Genomic DNA, 22,371 nt, shown 5'->3' on the forward strand with positions numbered 1-22,371 from the left:
CGGACGACACGACCCTGCGGCCCCTGGGGGGAAGGGGAGGCAGAGGGTTTTGCATGCTGCCCCCACACCGTGCACCAACTCCACAGCTCCCATAGGCCAGAGACGTGCCGGCCGCTTCCAGGAGCAGCATGGGGCCAAGGCAGGCAGGCAGCCTACCTTAGCCCTGCTGACTGGGAGCTGCCCAAGGGAAGTATCACCTGGCCAGAGTCCGTACCCCACACCTTACTACACCCCAACCCCTTGCCCCAGCCCTGAGCCCCCTCCCATATCCAAACTCCATCCCAGAGCCTGCACCCCAACCCTCTTCCCCATTCCATAGCCCCCTCCTGTACCCAAACTCTCCCAGAGCCTGCACCCCATCCTGCACCCCAACCCTCTGCCCCAAGCCCCATCCCACACCCCAATCCCCTGCCCCAGCCAAGAGCTCACACCCCACATCCCCTCCAGCACCCTAACCCCTTGCCACAGCCCAGTGAAAGTGAGTGATGGTGGGGAAGAGCGAGCGACGGAGGGAGGGGGGATGGAGTGGGTGGGGACTTGGAGATGGGCGGGGCAAGGGTGTTTGGGTTTGTGTGATTAGACAATTGGCAACCCTAGCCATAGCTACTGTGCTACAGAAATCACTAGACGCTGCCCCACACCCTCCTGTGACCCAGTGACTCTGCCACAATGAAGCCAGCAGATCATGAGTGAGAGATCTTTGGCCAATCCCTCCAGCTAAGGTATGCAAAGACCAGTGATAAGGCATGGACAATTGCCCACCCTCTGCTGTACAGAGTGTACCCCATGTGGCTGTACGGATCAGGAGATGACCACAGTCACAATCCAGGTCCAGTGTACTGGAGGGGAGGCGAGAGGAGCAGAGGAAGAACTGCCTCTAGCACCCAAAGGTTCATGGCCCAACACCATATCCCCGATAGCGGAGCTCCTGAAAGAAGGTGCTTGCTCTACCTACTGAAGCAGCAGACTGGGGATGTGACCTAGTTCTAGGTCTTACAAAGGGGAAGCAGTCTAAGGCCAAAACAGAGTTTCAGCTGCTTCTGTGGCCTGTGTGAGCATGGTTAAACCAGCAGTCAATCTCCAGACCATAGGATTTTACTGTGCATGAGAAGTTCCTGTTGTAAGGCCAGTAATGGGAATCAGCAACTTCCACCTTTTCATGTTCTCTGTATGTATATATATATCTTCTTACTATATGTTCCATTCTATGCATCTGATGAAGTGGGCTGTAGCCCACAAAAGCTTATGCTCAAATAAATTTGTGAGTCTCTAAGGTGCCACAAGTACTCCTGTTCTTTTTACTAAACAAGTCTGTGAGCCAGCTGACTTGTGCACTGAAGAACACAGCTGCAGTAAAGGGGCTTGAGGTGGAGTTGCAAATGGATTATGGTAGGTGGAATGTTAGAAGAAAGAAAGGGTGGGTTTGGAGGAAATAAGTCAGGATGCTTGTCAGCGAGGGAGACCGTGTGTTCTGATCACTCAAAGGAGTCCAGGATGGAGGTGCTGATCCTTCTGTAAAGAGGAGGAGGAGGAGGAGGAGAGGGTGGGGATTCATTGCAGGGTTTTGTAAGTTTGGCTCTTTCTGAAACCATCCTTGACAAATTGCATTGTGCATGCTCCGTCATAAACATTCCAACCCCTCCAACACCAATCTCAGGTGGTTATAAAGAGTACAAAGAAAAGGAGTACTTGTGGCACCTTAGAGACTAAGCACATAAACTGAAATAAATTTGTTAGTCTCTAAGGTGCCACAAGTACTCCTGTTCTTTTTGCGGATACAGACTAACATGGCTGCTACTCTGAAACCTGTCAAAGAGTACAGTTCGTTTGACATGAAGTGACCTTTAGGTTTACAGAACTACAAGTGAATTATTTTAAATTTAAATAAAAGAATTAGACTTCTGAAATTTAAGCATAATCCCATGGCATGCAGAAAGATTATTGTAGTAAGAGGAGGCCCTAAGATATAAACCTTGGTATCAGAGGCCTGGTATGAGGCCTGAGGCCTAAACTAAAGTAATGGTCAAGACTTTGCTAACATAAAGCAAAGTTAAGCTGTGAGCCAGAGGCAGGCCCTGCTCACAGGAGCTGGCAAGGAAAGGGCTGATGCTGCAAGATGATATGTACCTAAAAGGTACTGAACACTAGATAGCAGAACATTCACATACTTGTACATTCCACACAAATAACAAGAAACAGGCTGACCCATCCCAATGACAGGGCCAAAAGGGTAATATGATGGATAGAGTTGTTTTGTTCAAACCAACATGTACAAGGTGAGAGGCGGCACCTTACTACGTAGAGGGGTTGTACCTTGCTACGTAGAAAGGTTGCACCTCAATACGTCAGGAATGTTGTGTAACTTGTTTGTACCTGTGTATAAGAATGCATCCCTGGGGTGGTGTCTTTGTCCGGCCGAGGGGGCAGTGGAAAGTCCCGCCACTGACTGAGCCGAGTCCATTGACCGTGGGCACATATTCATAGTATGCCCTGAATTAGGCTAAGAAACCTACAGGGAACTATTATTGTGTCCAATACGGCAATAAACCTGGTCGACGTGCCTTCGTACCTTACTAGACTCTGTGGTCATTGGGGGTTCTCTTCGGGTCTGCTGTGTCAGCTATCTGCAGAGCTGGGGCAGCACAGAGAGGGAACACAAGCACGCAACCGAGTGATACTAACAAGGAGACAGCAGAGCACCACACCGGTAGCACTCTGACAACACTGGTGACCCCGACCTCTGATCTGGTGAGTAAGCGAGCTGTCCACTGTAAGAATCGCAATCTAACATGGCAGAAAACCTCGAGTTAGGGAACCCCGATCCCCTCCCTTATGATCCCCACGGAGTTTGATAACTCTTGGACCTGCTGGATTGCCAGTAAAGGGGGTCCATATGAATTTAAAAAAGAGAGTGGGGAAACATGGACTGGCATATGTAGAGCGATGGTAGAAACCGAGGCTCTAAGAAATAGTAATAAAAGTAAAAAAGCAAGAATTTTGCAACTTATGTCTATGGCAGTGAGATGGCTTAGACAGCATGCTGGCCAAGCAAGTAACAGTAACAAAGAAAGAGTTAAAAAAAAAATCAAAAGAAGCTACACAGCCCTGGAATGCTCCCACCCCCCTTGCAGGGTGGCAAGCAGCCCAGAGACAACCAGTACAGGAACAGAGTGAAACACTGGAAACAGCTGTAAGGAACCTACAAAAAATACATGTGCCGTCCCCTGTTATAAATATAAATATTAGTGGTAAACAGCAGGCTTCAGGTAGCTACCCTGTGCCTGAAGAATGGGGACAGAAGTGGAAAAAGGTGGCCCTAGTAAAATTAAAAGATGAAACAGGGTCCACGGCATTGCAACTTTCACCTTATGATAAAAACCAGGTTCCAGTTAAACTTAAACCGGAACCTAGACTGGTGCCTGTCAGAACGGGACAAATAAGTGCACAGAAGGAAAGAGTAGCAAACAATACTCTCACTGAATTGGTAAATCAAATGAAGGAAAAAATGGAACAATTCACAGAGACTCGATCGCAGCGGAGTGAATAAAAAAGAATTTCAAAGTAAAAAACTGAAATTAAGCGGGTTGACACCTAGAATTGATGCATTAACACATGGAGTTGCCCAAAAACAGTTAACTGCAGCAAAAAATGGCACTCCCACTATCCATTTGGCATGCACTCAAAAGCAACAGACACTGGGGGAACAAATTCAGGTTTTACAAGAGCAGGTAACTACCCCCAATCTCCTCTCACAGCCAGGATAAAAACCAGGGGCGCAATTCCCAACTGTGCAGGTTCCCAATTGCTTTGACCCACGGAACCACACTCCGCGCTCATATCTAAAAATAGAACCTTCTTTCTCAAATATTTTTACATACCCGTTAAGTTTTGTCCTTTTTATGTTTTCTCAGTTTGCTAAACTTGCTGCTGCTGCCTGTATTTTCAAATACCTTGATGGAGTGCTAATTAACATAACTAGGTTTTGGGCACTGTCTGTTTTAAAGTAGTGCAAGGGTTTAGGAGTGGTCAGATATGGTTTCAGGACAGTGTAACGATCAGGGCCAATATTGGAATTACTTACCATTGTACTTAATGCTGTTGGCAAGGATCAGTTTAACATCATCCAGGAAGGTCTCCCTGTTCTGATACTTGTGTTTGGAGATGTTCTGGAAGAGATTACTCAGTGATAAGAACATAAGAACAGCCATACTGGGTCAGACCAAAGGTCCATCTAACCCAATATCCTGTCTTCCGACAGTGGCCAATGCCAGGTGCTTCTGAGGGAATGAACAGAACAGGTAATCATCAAGTGATCCATCCCCTGTTGCCCATTCCCAGGCTAGAGACACTCCAGAGCATGGTTCTGCATCCCTGCCCATTCTGGCTAATTGCCATTGACGGACCTGTCCTCCAAGAACTTATCTAGTTCTTTTATGAACCCTGTTATAGTTTTGGCCTTCACAAAATCCTTTGGCAAAGAGTTCCACAGATTGGCTGAGTTGTGTGAAGAAATACATGAGTAACAGAGTTAAACACTTTCTTAAATGGCTGCATGATTTAAATTACATACCTTGCGGATGGTCTCTAGGTCCATTGGATTGATGATCACTTTGTAATAATCTGGAACAAACTTTTTATTAACTGGATGATGAAATGGCCAAGACTGCAGAAAATAAAAAAAGACAGACAAACATAATTGGGAACAATTCCTTGTAGAAATGATTATTGGATCTTGAGGCCAAAAGAAAGGAATGCTTTAAATTTCTGTACTGTGCTGAAAATTCTTTTCCAGAGCAGTTAGCAGAAACTTAGATACAGATTCTATATAGACCAGAAATGTTTATTACAGTGATTCCTGCATCCAACTGTATAGCCTCAGCAAGAGTCAAAGATAAACATAGGACTAAAAGAGTTACAAAACAAGATAGTTTTCTATGTCCTTCAACAGCTAAAGCAAGAACCTGTACTATACAAAGCAGCTCTTATCCAGTGGGCTTTACTATTTAGTATCATTGTTACTTTCCAAGCACTAGCTAGAATCACTATCAAGAACATTAATTCCTTGAAAAGTCAATGCAGAAAAAAGATCTAAATTCTGCATCCACAGGAAACTATCAGCAGGAGCCAAACATCTAAAGCCTGAGATTTCTGTGGAGGAAAAGGAAAATTCAAAACCCTGACTCCAGCCAACTTTTCCTTTCTGAAGCCTAATAAGAAAGCATCCACTGGGAAGAGTCTGTCAAAGTTTTGGAGGGACAGACACCAGGGCAACCTAGTCATATACACACAGCACATCAGAGGCAATCTCTTAACACTACCCCATCCCCTACATGTCACATTATAAATAAGGCTACGATTTATCATGGAGGTCATAGTCACAGATTCCATGACTTTACCTGACCTCTGTGACTTCTAGGGCTTCAGGAGGCGGCAGGACTGTGCCCCCCTGCCCTGCAACTAACTAGGGCTAGCTGGAACCAGGACCCTACAGCCCCAGCCCCGCAGCTTCCGCTGGAGGCTGCAGCCAGGGCCCTGCGCCCCAGCCCCGCAGCATCCCGGGATTGGCGGGGGCCACACACCCCAGCCCCACAGTGTCCCAGGCTTGGCGGGGGCCATGAGCACCAGTCCCGCAGCTTTCGCTAGGGGCTGTAGCTGGGGCCACATGCCTCCCTTGCGGCTTCCCAGGGCCGTGTATGCCTCCACCCCGCCCTGCTGCGACTGGAGCTTGGCAGGGGCTGCAGTCGGGGCTGCAGTCGGGGCTGCACACCCCTGTCCGCAGCTGTGGCTAGCTCTGGAGCAAGGCCTGCATGTCCCCTACGGCTGTGCCCCCTGCTGCAGCCACTGGAGCAGGGGCTGTGGCCCTTGCCATGGTGGGGGACTCGGCCTGTCAGTCCCCCCCCCCATGGGATTCCATTCCTCCCCCCCACCTAGCCCTGCCCCCCGGTTATTTTTAGTAAAGTAATGGACTGGTCATGGCTTCAGTGAATGTTTGTGTATTACCCATGACCAGTTTGTGACTTTTACTAAAATAACCGAGATAAAATCTTAGCCTTAATTATAAATCACTAAGGCCTGATCTACACATAAAGTTGTACCAATTTAACTGAAGGAATGATTTTATACTGATTTTGTTAAACTGGTGCAACTTTGTGTGTGGACTCATATCACTTTAAAACTGGCTTATATATATGTTTAACTTGCACCTGTAAATTTACCAATGCAAGATAAACTAATATAAGCCAAATTTACAATATAAGAGAGCCCTCACAAAATTAAATTGGTTTAGTTAAACCAGTGCAACATTTGCATCCAGACATGCTCTCATCAGCCTCTTCTATGAGGCATTTGTGGAGTCCAGGGGCCTGACAGAGAATTTTCTTGCTCTCCCTGATTAAGCTTAAGGCTGCAAGAACAGTGCTGAAAAAATGCCAGAGAGCAGGCGTGATGCAATGTGCTGTGCAGTGCACTGAGAACTAGGTAAACTGGACTGCATTTGTAAATTACTTCTCTGTCTCAGTTACCCCTTCTGTAAATGAAGATAATAATGCTGATTTAATTTAAAAAAAAAATTCCAGAGTGCTCCATTAGAAACTTTACTTACAGATTTACTGCACACACTTTAGCATAAGGGCTTATCTAAACAAAGTTAGTTCACAGCAAGCAGGGGTATACATTTACCCCACACTGGCCTGCCAGGCACTAAGTGCCAATGCAGACTCGGCTGCCATGCACTAAAAGTTCACTAGGGCACTTCAGTATACCCTGCTATGAATGGGAGTAGATTAGGAGTGCAGTAAGGAACTTTTAGTGCATGGCAGCAGAGTCAACACAGACAGTGTGCGGCACGCTACTGCACTCTAACGTCCAACATACAGAGACATCATTCCTCTGGGGAGGAATGCAGCTTAGGGAAAAATACATGCAAATACACCAGGTGGTTCAAATGAAACAGAGAGTCCACCTTGGATACAAAATTCAGGTGTGGCCGGAACATAACCTGATCCCTGGAAAACTGCGTGTAAGGAGGCCCAGCAATCAGGACTTGCAACTCACACATCCTCCTGGCAGAGGTAATGGCTATCAAGAATCCAGTTTTCTGAAACAGGATGGGCAGTGGACAGGAAGAAAGGGGCTCAAATGGAGGCCCCATTAGAGCTGCTAAAGCCATGTTCAGGTCCCACAAGTGGACCGGTTCTTGGACTGGAAAATGCAGGAGGAGAAGTCCTTTCAAAAAAAATTTTCACCATGTCGTTGGAGAAACCTGATTTCCCTTGGATAGGTGGATGAAACACCGATATCGCTGCCAAGTGCACTTTCAGAGAACAAACTGCTAAGCCCGATTCCTGAAGGTGTAGCAGGTACTCCAAGATGTCCTGGATGGAAATCTCCACCAGATGGGTCCCACAGGCCAAGGACCACACAGAAAACTTTTTCCATTTCGCCAAGTAGGCTATTTTAGTGGACGGCTTCTTACTGTTAAATAGGACCTACTGGACAGCCTCTGAGCAACGCTCTTCCTCCTTGTTCACCCATGCAGCTGCCACGCCATAAGGTGCAGGGAACTGACTGCCAGATTCAGGGTGTGTCTGTGGTCCTGTGTGAGGAGGTCAGGAAGGAGACAAAGTGGCCTGGGGGGCTGAACTGACCAAAGCAAGGAGGTTTGAGGGGTTTGCAAATCCAGGGAGTGGAGGGTGGCTCAGGAGTCCTTGAGCCCATGGAGCCTAGAGTCAGTTAGCTCAGAAAACAGCCCCGAACCCTCAAATGGCAGGTCCTGTACCATGGTCTGCATCTCCTGGGACAGCCCAGAAGCCTTCAATCAGGGGCTGAGCTGCATGGCCACCACCGACGCGACCACCCTGGCTGCCAAGTCCGTTGTGTCCCAGGCCATCTGGAGGGCTCACCACCATGGTGAACTCTTGGGCACGCTCCTGTGGGAGGGCCCCCGGGAACTTATTAAGCGAGTCCTGGTGGTTATAGACCCTAAACCGTAAGTTGGTCGTCGAATAAACTTTTCTTTCGAATAAGTAGTCTCTTGGCCTCCTTATTTTTGGGCATTCTGCTGGGGTGGCTCTGTCTGTCCCTTTCATTTACTACAGACACGACCAGTGATGCCACGGGGGAATGAATATACAGATACTCCAAGCCCTCTGCAGGGACATAGTATTTCTTTCTCCTTTCTTAGATGTTGGCGGAATAGATGAGGGGGTTTGCCTCACCGATCTGGCTATCTTGAGTACCTCTGGGTGGACAGGCAATGCAATTTTTGGGAGTGCCACTCCAGGGGGCACCACAGCCAGCCCTACGGATACCACTAAGGCAAAAATCTCCGACAACTGTGCATGTGGGCGCAGGCACACCTAAAATGGAATCGACATGAGCAAGCACTCAAAGAAGAATTAAAGAATATATATCGATATTTCCCCCTACGTCAAATCGTCAATCCTTGGGAAAACGGTCATAATCAAGGCCTCCACCACCAACTTGCATTATCTAAACCTAAAATTGTATTATTCTTTTAACAAACAGCCAGATCCTCAGCCCTGTTCTGGTAGCCCAAAGTCACCCTACAGCCAGTTTATTCAGCCCCCTTGAGGATTCCATCTGCATTAGGGGAGCCTCAGGATATATGATAACTCCTGCACCACTCTCTCAGCACCTGGTAGAGAGGTTGTGAGAGAGTAACAAGGGGCACAGCCAGAGTATACCTACACCCCAGTGATCCCTGGCTTGTGCACCTGGACTTTTCCAACTTGTGCCAGCGTAGATCAGCCTAGAAACTTAAAGCCACCTTTTTTTCCTTCCCTGACTTCCACTCTTGTGCCAAGCATAAGTCAAACAAACCTGTAAATATTCCTAAAGATTCCTTGACATGTCCCTAAGGGGGCAGAAACATGGAATCTCTTCCCTGACTTCCCAGTAGGATTTAATGCTGAAATGCATATAATGAATCAATAAGTAAAGTTTAAAATTTTAAAACAGGCAAAATTTCTGTTTTAGTGTCACTTATTTGCTTAATGTTATTTCACAATATAATTTTTTAAAATTTTAAAACATAGTAAGAGCTTGATGTTTGTATGTACTCAAAATGTCTTGAGATCTGGAGATGAAAAGTGCTACATACGATGAATACAAAAGTGCTACTACCACTGCTATAACACTTTTCATATCACCTTGCTCAAGGGGGTCTCAAAGAAGACAAACATTACTGCTGTGTTACTAATATGGAAACTGAGGCACAAAGAGCAAGTTACCCAAGAGTAGAACTAGTCAGGAATTTTCCAACAAAACAGGCTTGTGTCAGAAAATGCCCATTTACCTTGCGGCTATGCATCAGGTCTGATGAACCACAAGCAGCGTCCCAATGGCGTTTCCTGCCAGCTTGCCTGGCTGGCTGCTAGGAAGCCCAGAATTCTAGGGTTCCAGGCTCCAGGGCAGCCCCCCCAGGAGGTTTGCTCTGGGCTGGGGACGCCAGCGGTTCCAGACTCCTGGGCCAGCTGGCTCTCCAGGCTGCTCAACTCTCACAGCACAGGGAACCAGCAGCCCCAAGGGTCAGGCAACCCAGGGAACCACCTGGCCTGGTAGCCTAGAAACCCTGGGCAGTTTGCAGGGTACAGCTTCCCTGGACCAAACCCCAGAAGCCCTGTCAGTTTGTCACCAACTGCCAAGAAGTTTCACTTTTCCTATTCAGTGGTGGGCAATCGTGAAAATGGAAAGAATTATACCAATTTCAGATAGCAGCTGTTGTGGCTCAGGAAGCATATTTCCTAAACACCACGTCAGTGCTTCCAAAATGGAATTTTTCCAGAACTTCCATTTTGGAGGAAATTTTGAAAAAAAATCTGGGTTTGCCCTGATTCAGAACAAACGCACATTTCAAAATGTCAAAATTTCCTCTAACAGAAATTCTGAGTTTCACCTGCTCTACCCAAGAGCAGAGTCAGCAGCAGAGCTGAAATCAAAATGTACATCTTGACTCCTACTCGAAGCAATAAAGAAAGGGGTGATGGAAGAGATATTGAGTCAGACTATGTCTTCACTAGAAACGCTGCAGGAGCACCACTGCAGCTGTGCCACTGTAGCACTTCAGCATAGAGCCTCACTACAGTGATGGGAGAGGTTCTACAGTGCTGTAGTTAATCCACCTCCCCAAGAGAGGTCTACACCAGGGGTTAGGTTGGGTTTACTATGTCACTCAGAGGTGTGGATTTTTCACACCCCTGAGTGAAATAGCTGGGTCAACTTTACCTTTTAGTGTTGACCTGACCTCAGTCACAAAATCCCAGCAGGACATCCTGACATAGCATCTCTTGTTTATGTTGCAATATTGTATTAATGTGTGATAACAGCTACAAAACTGCAAACATCTGCCTGTAATGTCAGGCCATAGCACCACGATTAGTGCATGTCTGCTCATCTCCAGTAAATAGGGAACGGCTCTCCAGGCCTCCACTTTGAGTACCATTGCTATACATCTCCTAACTCATGCACACACTGCATTTCAATCACATACATCTGGTACCACCATCATTTTTTGAGTGACGATGTTATCCAATATGAAGGAAAAAGCCACTTGGTCGTCATCGTCCAGAAGAGGATTAATAGCTTTCTCTAAACGAGCCAGTTTATCTTCCTTCTGTAATGAATTTAAAGGATGTTAATAGCTGATCCTCCATCAGTAACTATTTATCATCAAAACACCCTCCACCTTTAAGAGGCAGGCACATATCCACCTGTTTATGAAGATACTCCCCAATAACTCTGTGGTAACCCATCTTGACAACTTACGATAGCTAGAGGAGCAGAGAAGTGTCTTTCTCAAAGAACAGAACTCAGTGTAAAATTGTCTGGTGATCCAATAACAGTAAAAATGCATATAAATAGCCAGAAAAGGAAGAAAGACAACCCACCTGCCCCACTCATTCTTCTGTCTGCACTTCCAAAACCTCTCTGCCCTCAAAACCCCTCAACCCCCATGCCACTCCCTCCCTCTCCATTCTTACAAGAGCCAATTACAAGACTTGCCTCTTTTAGTTTTTCATCACAGAGGTCCAGCATGGACTGAGATATCTGGGTCAGTGAGTGTTTTGGCCCTGCAAATACACAGGAAGTACAGTGATGCACCTTGGCGTCTGTGGAAGCTTTCAGGACTGGTAGGAGGATGAAGCTCACCATCCCCATGGCACACAAAGGAAAACTCTAATCACAGAACACCTGTGAGCATTATGAGGTAACACCCTAAGAATCTCTCTTTACTCGTTACTTGCATTACTGATTATATTTCTATCATGGTTTGAAACATGTCCCCAGTCACATACTATAGTGATTCTCTATGGCATACTAGTTACTAGAGTTTATTATGGACATTATAATAAAGTGGTTTACTTACTATTGTGAGTGTTGTGTCTACATATTCACACTTGTGGGATACACCCTATAGTGCCATTGAACTTTGGGAACCTCCTAGAAAAGCAGTGTCCATTGGGAATCCATAAGCACCCCCTGGACTGCACCAAACCTTTGGAGCAGAGGCCATGGAGTCCCCATTTCCTTCTGTTAAAGCCCAGTCATGAGAGCAGAACTCTGAGGAAGGGAAGGTGGGCAGGAATCGTGAATATGCAGAAGCAACACTCTCCAAGAACCAGTTACTGAAAAGCAGAGTCCTATGTATGTCATGATTCCACAAGTGTGAAATTTGCCACAAAAACTGCAACTTGCCACATAATTGCATTCCAAAATTTCAGCTTCAATTTAAAAAAGAATTAAAAAAAAAGTTACCTACCTTTCTTAACTGTTGTTCTTTGAGATGTGTTGCTCATGTCCATTCCAATTAGGGGGTGAGAGCGCCGCATTCACAGTACGTGGAAGGTTCTTCCCCTAGCAGTACCTGTAGGGTTGGCTCAGGCACCCCCTGGAGTCGAGCCTCCATGGCACTGTATATAGGGCCCTGCCAACCCGCCACCACTTCAGTTCCTTCTTGCTGGCAATGCTCTGACACAGGGAGAGGCAGGTGGGTCTTGGAATGGACATGAGCAACACATCTCGAAGAACAACAGTTATGAAAGTTAGGGAACTGTTTTTTCTGCTTCGAGTGCTTGCTCATGTCGATTCCAATTAGGTGACTACTAAGCAGAAACTCAGAGGCGAGGTCAGAGCTCAAGGGTTTGCTGATTGAAGCACCGCTCTGCCAAAGGCTGCATCGTCTCTAGCCTGCTGAGTAAGGGCATAATGTGAGGTAAAGGTGTGGAATGAGGACCACGTTGCAGCCCTGCAAATTTCCTGGGTCGGAACCTGGGGGAGGAATGACGCTGAAGATGCCTGTGCCCTTGTGGCATGCGCTGTCAGCATGGGGACAGGTACTTTCGCCAGGTCATAGCACATTTGGATGCACGTTGTAATCGATAATGAAATTCTTTGAGAAGAGACTGGGAGTACTTTCGTTCTGTCTGCTACGACGATGAATAGTTGAGCAGATTTTCAAAATGGCTTTGTCCGTTAGATATAGAAGGCTAATGCCCGGCAAACTTTCAAGGAGTGGAGTTTTTGTTCCCGGCTGTTTGCGTGCAGCTTGGGGTAGAAAACTAGGAGAAAAATATCCTGATTAACACAAAACTGGGAGACAACTTTCGGGAGGAAGGCCAGGTGCGGCCAAAGCTGAACCTTGTCCTTATAAACACTGTGTAAGGAGGCTCAGATGTTAGCGCCCTAAGTTCAGATGCTGTCCTGGCAGAGGTTATTGCTACATGGAATGCTACCTTCCATGAGAGAGAGAGCAGAGAGCATGTCACAAGTGGGGTCCCATTAGTTTGGAAAGAACCAGGTTAAGGTCCCAGGCTGGGACTGGCTGCCGTATTTGAGGGTATAACCTGTCAAGCCCTGTAAGAAAGTGTCCAACTATTGGATTAGTGAAGACTGACTGGCCTGCAAATGGCAGCCAAGTGGACTTTTACTGGTGACACAGAAAGCCCTTGCTACTTTAGATGTAGAAGGTAGTCCAAGATACCAAAGGATATTGTCAAGTGCATAGGAGACGTATTTTTGCAATAACCAAATTGTGAATCTTTTCCATTTGGCTAGGTAGGTGGCCCTAGTGGACCGTTTCCTACTTCCAAGGAGGACTTCCCTAACTGGATCAGAGCAAGCCATCTTTTAGCCATGGAGTTTCCAAGCCATGAGGTGGAGAGATTCGAGGATGGGATGCTGAAGGCGGCTGTGGTCCTGAGTCATCAGGTCCAGGAGCTGCGGTAAGGTCATCAGGGTTTCCACTGACATCTCCAGAAGAGACGTGTACCAGTGCTGATGTGGCCAAGCTAGAGTTATCAATATCACCAATGCTTTGTCCCTCTGAACTCTGAGTAGCACCTTGTGGACGAGTGGGATGGATGGAAATGTGTAAAGGAGGTGGGGTCCTTCCAGCGAAGAAGGAACACGTCTGCAATCAAGCCCCAGTCTGTTTATATAAAACATCGCTGTTGTATTGTGTGTCATGACTGACACACATCTCCCCTCCAAGTGAGCTTGGCAGGTCTGGCATGCCAGACAGACTGCCTTCAACTCTTTGATGTTGATGTGAAGTGAAGTGAGAGCTCCACTTGGACTCGAGACCTTCAGTCCTAAGCTCCCCTAGATGCGCTCCCCAACCCATCACTAACATGTCTGTAACCAGTGACAGGGATGGCTGATATACCACTTGCAGGTTGAGCCACCATAGGAGAGATTCAAGAACCGGTTGTGAAAGAGTGACTACCTGGTTTAGACTGCCCTAGTTTGGTCGATACACCAAGGCTAGCCACACCTGAAGAGCTTGGAGTCTCAGTCTGACATGCTGTACTATGTAAGTACAGGCAGCCATGTGGCCTAGCAGCTTTAGGCAATTCCTTGCTGTGGTGGTAGGGAATTGTCAGAGACCTTGTATGTTGTTGCAACAGGTCTGAAAACGCGACTCTGGTAGAAATGCTCTCGCCTGTTTTGAGTCCGGTGCCAGGAGCTTGGGGACCAGTGCAACTCCCCTGCCTGTCCACTGCCAGAGGGTAGCGGTGACCAGTGCTGAGGGGATGGCGACCGACATAGTACCATCGCTGGCTTGCCTTGGGACGGCACCGACTGTCTCGGGTGTGCCACTGCTTTTGAGCTCGGTGCCCTATCTTGCCTAGGTGGAGAAGGCAGCACTGTGAATATGGTAAGTTCTCTCACCACCTCAACGGTCTCCAGCGTGGAGGGCAACTCCAGCGCAACGGTCCTTTCGATGCAATTCCCCCAAACACTTCAAGCAGTAAGTGTGGGGGTCACTCCTGGGCATAGGCTTGCTACAAGCTGCACAAGGTTTAAACCCCGGGGACTGAGGCATGCCCCAGTACTGCAGGGGGACACGATGAGGGGTACCCCCAGAACAATTCCCTACTGGAATTCTAACTATATATTGACTGACTGACTACTAACTACTGATTTAACTATTTACAGGAGAAAAGTCTGAAGACTACTAGGGAGAAAGGCTTGCCAAAGCAAAAGAGAACAAGCATTCTGGCTAACCATCACAGGCGGTAAGAAGGAACTGAAGTGGCAGCGGGTTGACAGGACCCTATATATGGTGCCATGGAGGCACTATTCCAGGGGGTGCCTGAGTCAAACCGACGGGTACTGCTAGGTGAAAAACCTTCCCGTTACTGTGCACGTGGCGCGCACACCCCCTGACTGGAACTGACATGAGCAAGCACTTAAAAAACCACCCATTATTCTAGCCCTCATGTTTGTGAAGAAAACACGGAAAACCAACTGAGCAAAGACAGGTGCTTCCTTTGTGAATGAAGTGGCTACAGATTTTCCAGACTACTGCAGAATCCAGGGAGGTCTACCAGAGTTTAAGTCCTGCTTGCCGCTGAATACATGGGGCCTGGAATATGGCAAGGCTTAGCACTTATATAGTGCCTAATATTTGTAAAGAATACTTGTCAGATAAAAAGCTGTGTTAACAGGAATCACAATAGGGCTGCCTCACAGTGGTTCAGTGAATCAGCACTTTTACCCAGCAACTGCATGTTGCTCTATAAAATCTAAAGATTCATTTTTCAAAAATAGGTTTCTGGCTGGGACGAAAACCTTGAAAACACCAACCAAATGTAAATCACTATAGTGATGTCTGCCTGAAGCCAGCCCACACTACAAAGTTTTGTCAGCATACTTACATCGGCAGGGTGTGAAAGAACCACACCCTTGACTAACATAGCTCTGCCAAAAAAAACCCATGCAAACACAGCTATCCTGGCGATAGACCTTTTGCTGGTATAAACTCTACTGGAGGGTCCAAGTCTCCACTGGGGGGTTCTGCTGGCATAGCTGTATCAGCAAAACCTTTGGCTATGTCTACACCACGGACCTTGCAGCAGCACAGCTGCACCACTACAGCTGTGCCACTGTAAGGTCTCCCAGGTAAACTGCTCTTTGCCAACAGGAGAGAACTCTCCCGTCGGCATAATTAAACCATCCCCAAATGACTGGCATTAGCTATGTCGGCAGTAGAGTCTCTCCTGCCGACACAGTGCTGTCCACAGCAGCACTTTTGCTGATGCAACTTATGTCGGTCAGAAAGGGTTTTTTTCACATCCCTGACCGACAGAAGGGTAGTCTAGACAAAGCCTTTATTACAACGAAGGCTACTCCTCGGTTTGCAGAATATGAAGTAATAGCCTTGAGAGGCGTGAATTGCCGCAATTCACTTCAAGGAATGTATAGATTCTGAAGCATAATATGGCAATGTAAATACTAACATTGGTAACTATCTCATTGCTGATCAAATTTTGACAGAAAAGAGGATGATCATATCGTAAAGTGCAATCTACCAAGAATGACTCATTTTGGCTTCACCTGTGGACAGAGCTCAGGTTATGGCCAGAAATTAACAGGGTACCTCCACCCACAAATCTGACCTCCTGTTGATAAAGCCTTCATTACTTCCTAACTGCCCAAGCCTCTTATTTTGTTTTGTATAGACAGATTTTAGAGTTCACCCCTTCTAAATTTATAACAAGCTGACTAATTTATTGTCCTCCTGATATCTTTGAAGAAATCCGTTATATTCATCTTATCCATTTTGACAGTGTTAACTTTGCTGCTTTCATCTTTTCTCTGCAGTGTATGAGAGTTTTCCCCCTCCCATGCCACCAGATTCCATACACAAGGCATATGCACAATTCCCATTACAGTGCAACACAGCTCACCAGATGAAAAACTGAACCTCAGTGTTTTAGGGAGCTTCCTACCATTGTACGTTGCACTGTTCTTCACAATCAGCTCCAGGTGTTCACGGAACTCTTCCCGGGAAGGGTATAGACGTTTACGGACATTTTCACGCAGGGTCTGTAGGTCCATAGGCCGTGTAATGATTTTGTAATAGTCTTTCACGACCTTTGCATTAACAGGTGTGTGAAAAGGATATGTCTGAGGAATACAAAAAAGAATGGGCATTCAGTCCCATCAACCTCCACAAGCAGAATAGCCAGCAGATCAGAGGCCCTCTAGGGTATGTCTACATGGCATTTTGGAGTGAGCCTCCCAGTCCGGTCAATAGACTTGGGGTATCAGGGCTCACACTAGCACTCTAAAAATAGCTGCATAGACAGCACTTTGAAGTTCAGGTAGGGCTCAAGTTTGGGCTTGGAGGTCTACCCCCCTCCCTAGGCTTCAGAGCCCAACCTGCAACTTCAAAGCGCTGTCTGCACAGCTATTTTTAGAGTACTAGTGTGAGTCCCACTACCCCAAGTCCATCAACCCGGACTGGGAGGCTTGCTCCAAAATGCTGTGCAGACATACCTACTAAGCTACACATGCTGAAGATCACCTGTATGTGACTGTGGTATTTTGTTTCTCTCTACAGAATTTACTATTCTGTTATGACTTTGCCATCACTCTGAGGAAGAAGCATCCCACAAGGACTTCAGTGGGAGTTACTGGGTGTTCAGCACTTTTGAAAGTAGGTTTTCTTACACAGTAGCCTAAATAAGAAACTTAACTTTAGACTCCTATTTTTGTAAATCTTGGCTAATATTTTAAAATCAATTCCAACTTTACCTAAAACCAGAAACAAGTCTATATTCAATAGCTCTCTCCAAAGTCCCACATAAATTTTTAAATTAATGGAGATATCCTATCTCCTAGAACTGGAAGGGAGCTCGAAAGGTCATCGAGTCCAGCCCCCTGCCTTCACTAGCAGGACCAAGTACTGATTTTTGCCCCAGATTCCTAAGTGGCCCCCTCAAGGATTGAACTCACAACCCTGGGTTTAGCAGGCCAATGCTCAAAACACTGAGCTATCCCTCCCCCCATATAATACAATTATAAAGCTGTATAAATTGCTGCACAATTGTCCTTTTTGTATCCGCTCTATAATTGTGCTCCAGAGATTCTAAGCTTTTATTTTTTTTAAAATTCACTAATCCTTACTGTTGCAAAGATAATCTTCAAAGTGTGAAATAAATGTAAGCCAATACAATGATGTCTTTGAGTCTGGTGACAGCTTTGAAAGTGTAGATCAGAATGCAAGAGCCTATTAGTGTGGTGTTGAGTCTGAAGCTTAATGATGACACGTCAACATTGTGAATTATTCCACTGCTGATCATTTAAAAAGAAACATGAAGCTAATTTACTTACTAATTGTTGGATTAGTAACAAATAATGGGGTGGGAATGAAAAATTCAACCCCTTCTCCCCACATTGATCCTTTCCCCCCTTTACTGCTCAGATGACAGAAGGGAAATGAAAGCAGAGATGTATCATCTCCCCAGTACCAAAAAGGCTTAAGTGCTTTCCCTGATTCCAAGAGCCCGAGTTACCATATTGCCTAGATATCTATGATTCAGTTACTCTTACTGAAAATACCCTGCAGCACAATAAACTGAAGAATTGAGGGCAATATTCAAGGGATGCAAGTCTGACTGGACTGGAGCAAGGAGGCAGTGACAGTGAGAGAGCTTGCGGGGGCAGTGTTGTGTAATTCTGGGGTCTCAGATTCAGCCACGGAACTCAATCTATCAGCCTACTTAGGACACAGAACTTTGACCATACGGCCTAAACTTACATTGGGAAGATCTCTCATATCATTGATAATGCCCTCTAGAATCGATGACAAAGTTACCATAGGGTCCGTTCGTCGCCGATGGATGGACTTGTGAGGCCGCTGAAGAAATCAGAAGTAGGAAGTTAAGGCACTTCCAAAACACAAAATATAAATCTAAACAAGTTCTCTGCAGGTTTAGTTTATTAATTCTATGGGTGGATACGCAGATACATGCCTCATGTGCTGTACTATGGATGGCCATGAGCAGTGTAAGGACTGAACAGGATGGACAATGGGTAAGGCTGCGAGTCTGTCACGGATTCCGTGACTTTCCATGACCTCTGTAACTTCTGCAGCAGCCAATGATGGCTCAGGAGCTACCCAAGCCAGGCAGCCCCTGGGCCAGCTTCAGCAGTTTGGGTGTGAGGTAGGGTGCGGGGGGGGGCCATTTACCTCAGGGTGGGGGGCTCCCACTGGCATGGCCCTACAGCTTCTAGGTGGAGGGCCACCCCCAGGGGGCTCCACATGCTGCCTGCACCTGCGGGCCCCACCCCCCCAGCAGGGGTCCAAGGCCACGCACCGCTGCCTGTGGCCCACCCCACCCCCCGAGCACCCACAGACACCACCCCACTTCAAGAACCCGCAAGTTTTAGTTAGGCTATATAATAAAAGTTATGGACAGGTCATAGACCGTGAATTTTTGTTTACTGCCCATGGTCTGTCCATTACTTTTACTAAAAATACCCATGACTAAAATGTAGCCTTAACAACTGGACATGAAGAGACTAAAAATTGATCCAATGATATCTACACTCACATTCAAATAATCGCAGTGAACTGTGGTCCCAACTCGCCGCTTTTTCTTTGGAGGAAGCTGCTGTTTAGGGAACTTCAAGACCAGTGATTTCCTGCGAACCTCATCTGCACTAGAGAAAAGAAATAGACCTCTTATTTCCTTTGCATCTCTTACCAGCAAGACTGTTTGCACCTCAGAATCAGCACAGATCCTGTCTGGTACAATACCAAGCTCAATCAGGATTTAAATACTACATTCATCAACAATATATCCAAAACCCAGCCACTTTACTCCTGTGTCTACTGCACCTGTGATGTTTATGTATCTTGCATCAGCCCACAGACTGCCTTTCTCACCACCCATCCCTGAACCTCCAGTCCTGCCCTCACCTCTCAATCAGTTGCTTTCCGAGAACAATTTTGGTCCCCTCCACTTTGATAAGCTCTTCGTTATCATTGTGAATGACTGTCTTTTCCAGCTCTTCCTCCTGCTCCTCTGTCATGGCAACAGGGTTGGAGGGTGGGGCATTCGTTTGATAGTAGAGGGGACAGAATTTATTAGTTCTCATGTGTCCAATTGCACCACAGGCTCCACATTTTAACTGCAGAAAAGATAAACAAGGTGAACAATTAAAATGTATTCAGAGTTTAAGGGCAGATGGGAACTACAGATCATCTAGTCTGACCTCTCACATATCACAAGCCATTAAATTTCACCCAGTTATCCATTTTAAGCCCTGTATAATTTGTGCTTGGTTAAAGTATCAGTTCCAGAAAGGCATCTAGTCTTAATTTGAAGTCAGAGACAGAGAATCCACCATTTGATTTAGAGGTAAGATAATTACCAATTTACCAGTAAGATAGCAGCTTCTTACTGGCCTAACATTCTAGCTCCACGTAACATATAAAGGAAATAATTAGTGCTGTTGATTAATCACAGTTAACTCACGAGATTAACTCAAAAAAATTGATCATGATTAATCACACTGTTAAACAACAGAATACCAATTGAAATTTATTAAATATTTCTGGATTTTTTTACGTTTTCAAATATATTGATTTCTATTACAACACAGAATACAAAGTGTATAGTGCTCACTTTATATTATTTTTAATTACAAATATTTGCACTGTAAAAATGATAAAATAGTATTTTTCAATTCACCTCAGACAAGTACTGTAGTGCAATCTCTTTATCATTAAAGTGTAACTTACAAATGTAGAATTTTTTTTGTTACATAACTACACTCAAAAACAAAACAATGTAAAACTTTTAGAACCTACAAGTCCACTCAGTCCTACTTCTTGTTTAGCCAATTGCTAAGACAAACAAGTTTGTTTACATTTATGGGAGATAATGCTGCCTGCTTCTTATTTACATCACCAGGAAGTGAGAACAAGCATTTGCATGGCACTTTTGTAGCCGGCTTTGCAAGGTAGTTACATGCCAGATATGCTAAACATTCATATGTCCCTTCACGCTTCAGCCACCATTCCAGAGGACATGCTTCCATGCTGATGATGCTTGTTAAAAAAAGATGCATTAACTAAATTTATGACTGAACTCCCTGGGAGAGAATTGTATGTCTCCAGTTCTGTTTTACCCAAATACTGCCAATATATTTCATCTTATAGCAGTCTCGGATGATGACCCAGCACATCTTGTTTGTTTTAAGAACACTCACCACAGATTTGATAAAATGCAAAGAAGGTACCAATGTGAGATTTCTAAAAATAGCTACAGCACTCAACACACGGTTTAAGAATATGAAGTGCCATCCAAAATCTGAGAGGGACGAGGTGTGGAGCATGCTTTCAGAAGTCTTAAAAGAGCAACCTCTGATATGGAAACTACAGAACCCGAACTACCAAAAAAGAAAATCAACCTTCTGCTGGTGGCATCTGATTCAGATGATGAAAATTAACATGCATTAGTCCGCTCTGCTTTGGATCGTTATCAAGCAGAACATGTAATCAGCATGGACGCATGTCCCCCGGAATGATGGTTGAAGCATTAAGGGCCATATGAATCTTTAGCGCATCAGGTACGTAAATATCTTGCAACACCAGCTACAACAGTGCCATGGAAATGCCTGTTCTCACTTTCAGGTGACACTGTAAACAAGAAGCAGGCAGCATTATCTCCTGCAAATTGTAACCAAACTTGTTTGTCTGAGCGATTGGCTGAAGTAGGGCTGAGTGGACTTGAAGGCTCTAAAGTTTTACATTGTTTTATTTTTGAGTGCAGTTATGTAACAACAATAAAAATCTACATTTTTAAGTTCAACTTTCATGATAAAGAGATTGCACTACAGTACTTGTATTAGGTGAACTGAAAAATGCTATTTCTTTTGTTTTTTACAGTGCAAATATTTGTACTAAAAATAAATATAAAGTGAGCACTATACACTTTGATTTCAGTTACAACGGAATATAATATATTTGAAAATGTAGAAAACATCCAAAAATATTTAAATCAATGGTATTCTATTATTAACAGCACGATTAATCACGATTCATTTTTTTAATCGCATGCCAGCCAAAAATTGCTCATGTCATAGTAAGAGTCATTAGCATTTATCTGGACGTACTGGACCTGGGATATTCCAGACCATGTTATAGAGCAAAACTAAGCATGGAGTGTGTGACTTATACTTGATATTAAGACCCTGGAAACAGCACCTATGTTGTCAAATCCTATCCCATAGTTTTCTCCTCTTTCTTCTATCCAAATGAGGAAAAGGTTTGTTAGGACACTGTATTCCATTGCCTTTTCTCCCTTGGATTGCTTTGTTTTACTTGATGCTTAGTTACCTTCAGATCTGGCCGCTCCTTCATTTTCTTGGGTTTTTTCTCTGGTGGGCCCTTGAGTTTTTCTTTTTCCTGGTTCCGTTTGAGCCGCCTTAACTGCTCCTGGATCCTGCGCCGCTCCTTCCGCATCTCCTCCCGGTGCTGCTCATCAAAGAGGGCAAATTTTCGTCTGGAACACAAAGGTTTTAATCTAGGTCTACAAGTGGCCAAGCATCCTTCTGCCAGCCCAGTTTTCCTGGAACTTGAACACCCACAGAGCCTTATCCCCAAACCTTAATGAAAAGCACTAGTATTTTTGTTTAAACACTTCCTCCCATGAACTGGATTTATCTAGTTTCACTGATGGGAGCAGTGATCCCTAAAAAAGTCAGCATGCATAGGTGGATGGGCAGTAGAACAAGATCTCTTTCCCAACACAGCAATTGCGAGCACATGTCAGCAACACTCCCAGGCATGGCCAGTCCTGGAGTAAAGGAGACACTTGAGATTCTGACTGGTTGACCCACATGGCACTGGTCACAGACTATCTGGACAACTCAGTCTATTTTTTAAGATATACTGTAGATTTACTAAACTAGAAGATACGAAATATTTTTAAAATTTCTACGTTAAAAGAATATTAGGATTACAAAGTCAAGCATTCAGATTGCCCGTGCAACCTTAATTCAGCCCTTTTATGCAGATGCATTATGATACAGCCTTTAATTACATGATCACAT

The 22,371-nt window shown here is 45.3% G+C and overlaps 1 protein-coding gene across 1 annotated transcript in view; it reads right to left on the minus strand.

Moving 5' to 3' along the window:
* TAF1 (TATA-box binding protein associated factor 1) overlaps nucleotides 1-22,371 on the minus strand; it is a 113,405-nt gene that overhangs the window by 21,954 nt on the left and 69,080 nt on the right. The window contains exons 25-33 of the mRNA XM_045030454.1: nucleotides 21,656-21,821; nucleotides 19,232-19,443; nucleotides 18,864-18,972; nucleotides 18,068-18,166; nucleotides 16,254-16,431; nucleotides 11,023-11,090; nucleotides 10,511-10,633; nucleotides 4,571-4,663; nucleotides 4,082-4,166 (exon numbers count right to left, since the gene is read on the minus strand). Of these exons, the coding sequence (XP_044886389.1) occupies nucleotides 4,082-4,166; nucleotides 4,571-4,663; nucleotides 10,511-10,633; nucleotides 11,023-11,090; nucleotides 16,254-16,431; nucleotides 18,068-18,166; nucleotides 18,864-18,972; nucleotides 19,232-19,443; nucleotides 21,656-21,821 (1,133 nt within the window). The remainder of the gene's footprint in view (nucleotides 1-4,081; nucleotides 4,167-4,570; nucleotides 4,664-10,510; nucleotides 10,634-11,022; nucleotides 11,091-16,253; nucleotides 16,432-18,067; nucleotides 18,167-18,863; nucleotides 18,973-19,231; nucleotides 19,444-21,655; nucleotides 21,822-22,371) is intronic.

This window comes from Mauremys mutica, chromosome 9, assembly GCF_020497125.1.
Source record: "Mauremys mutica isolate MM-2020 ecotype Southern chromosome 9, ASM2049712v1, whole genome shotgun sequence".
Taxonomy (NCBI): Eukaryota; Metazoa; Chordata; order Testudines; family Geoemydidae; genus Mauremys; species Mauremys mutica.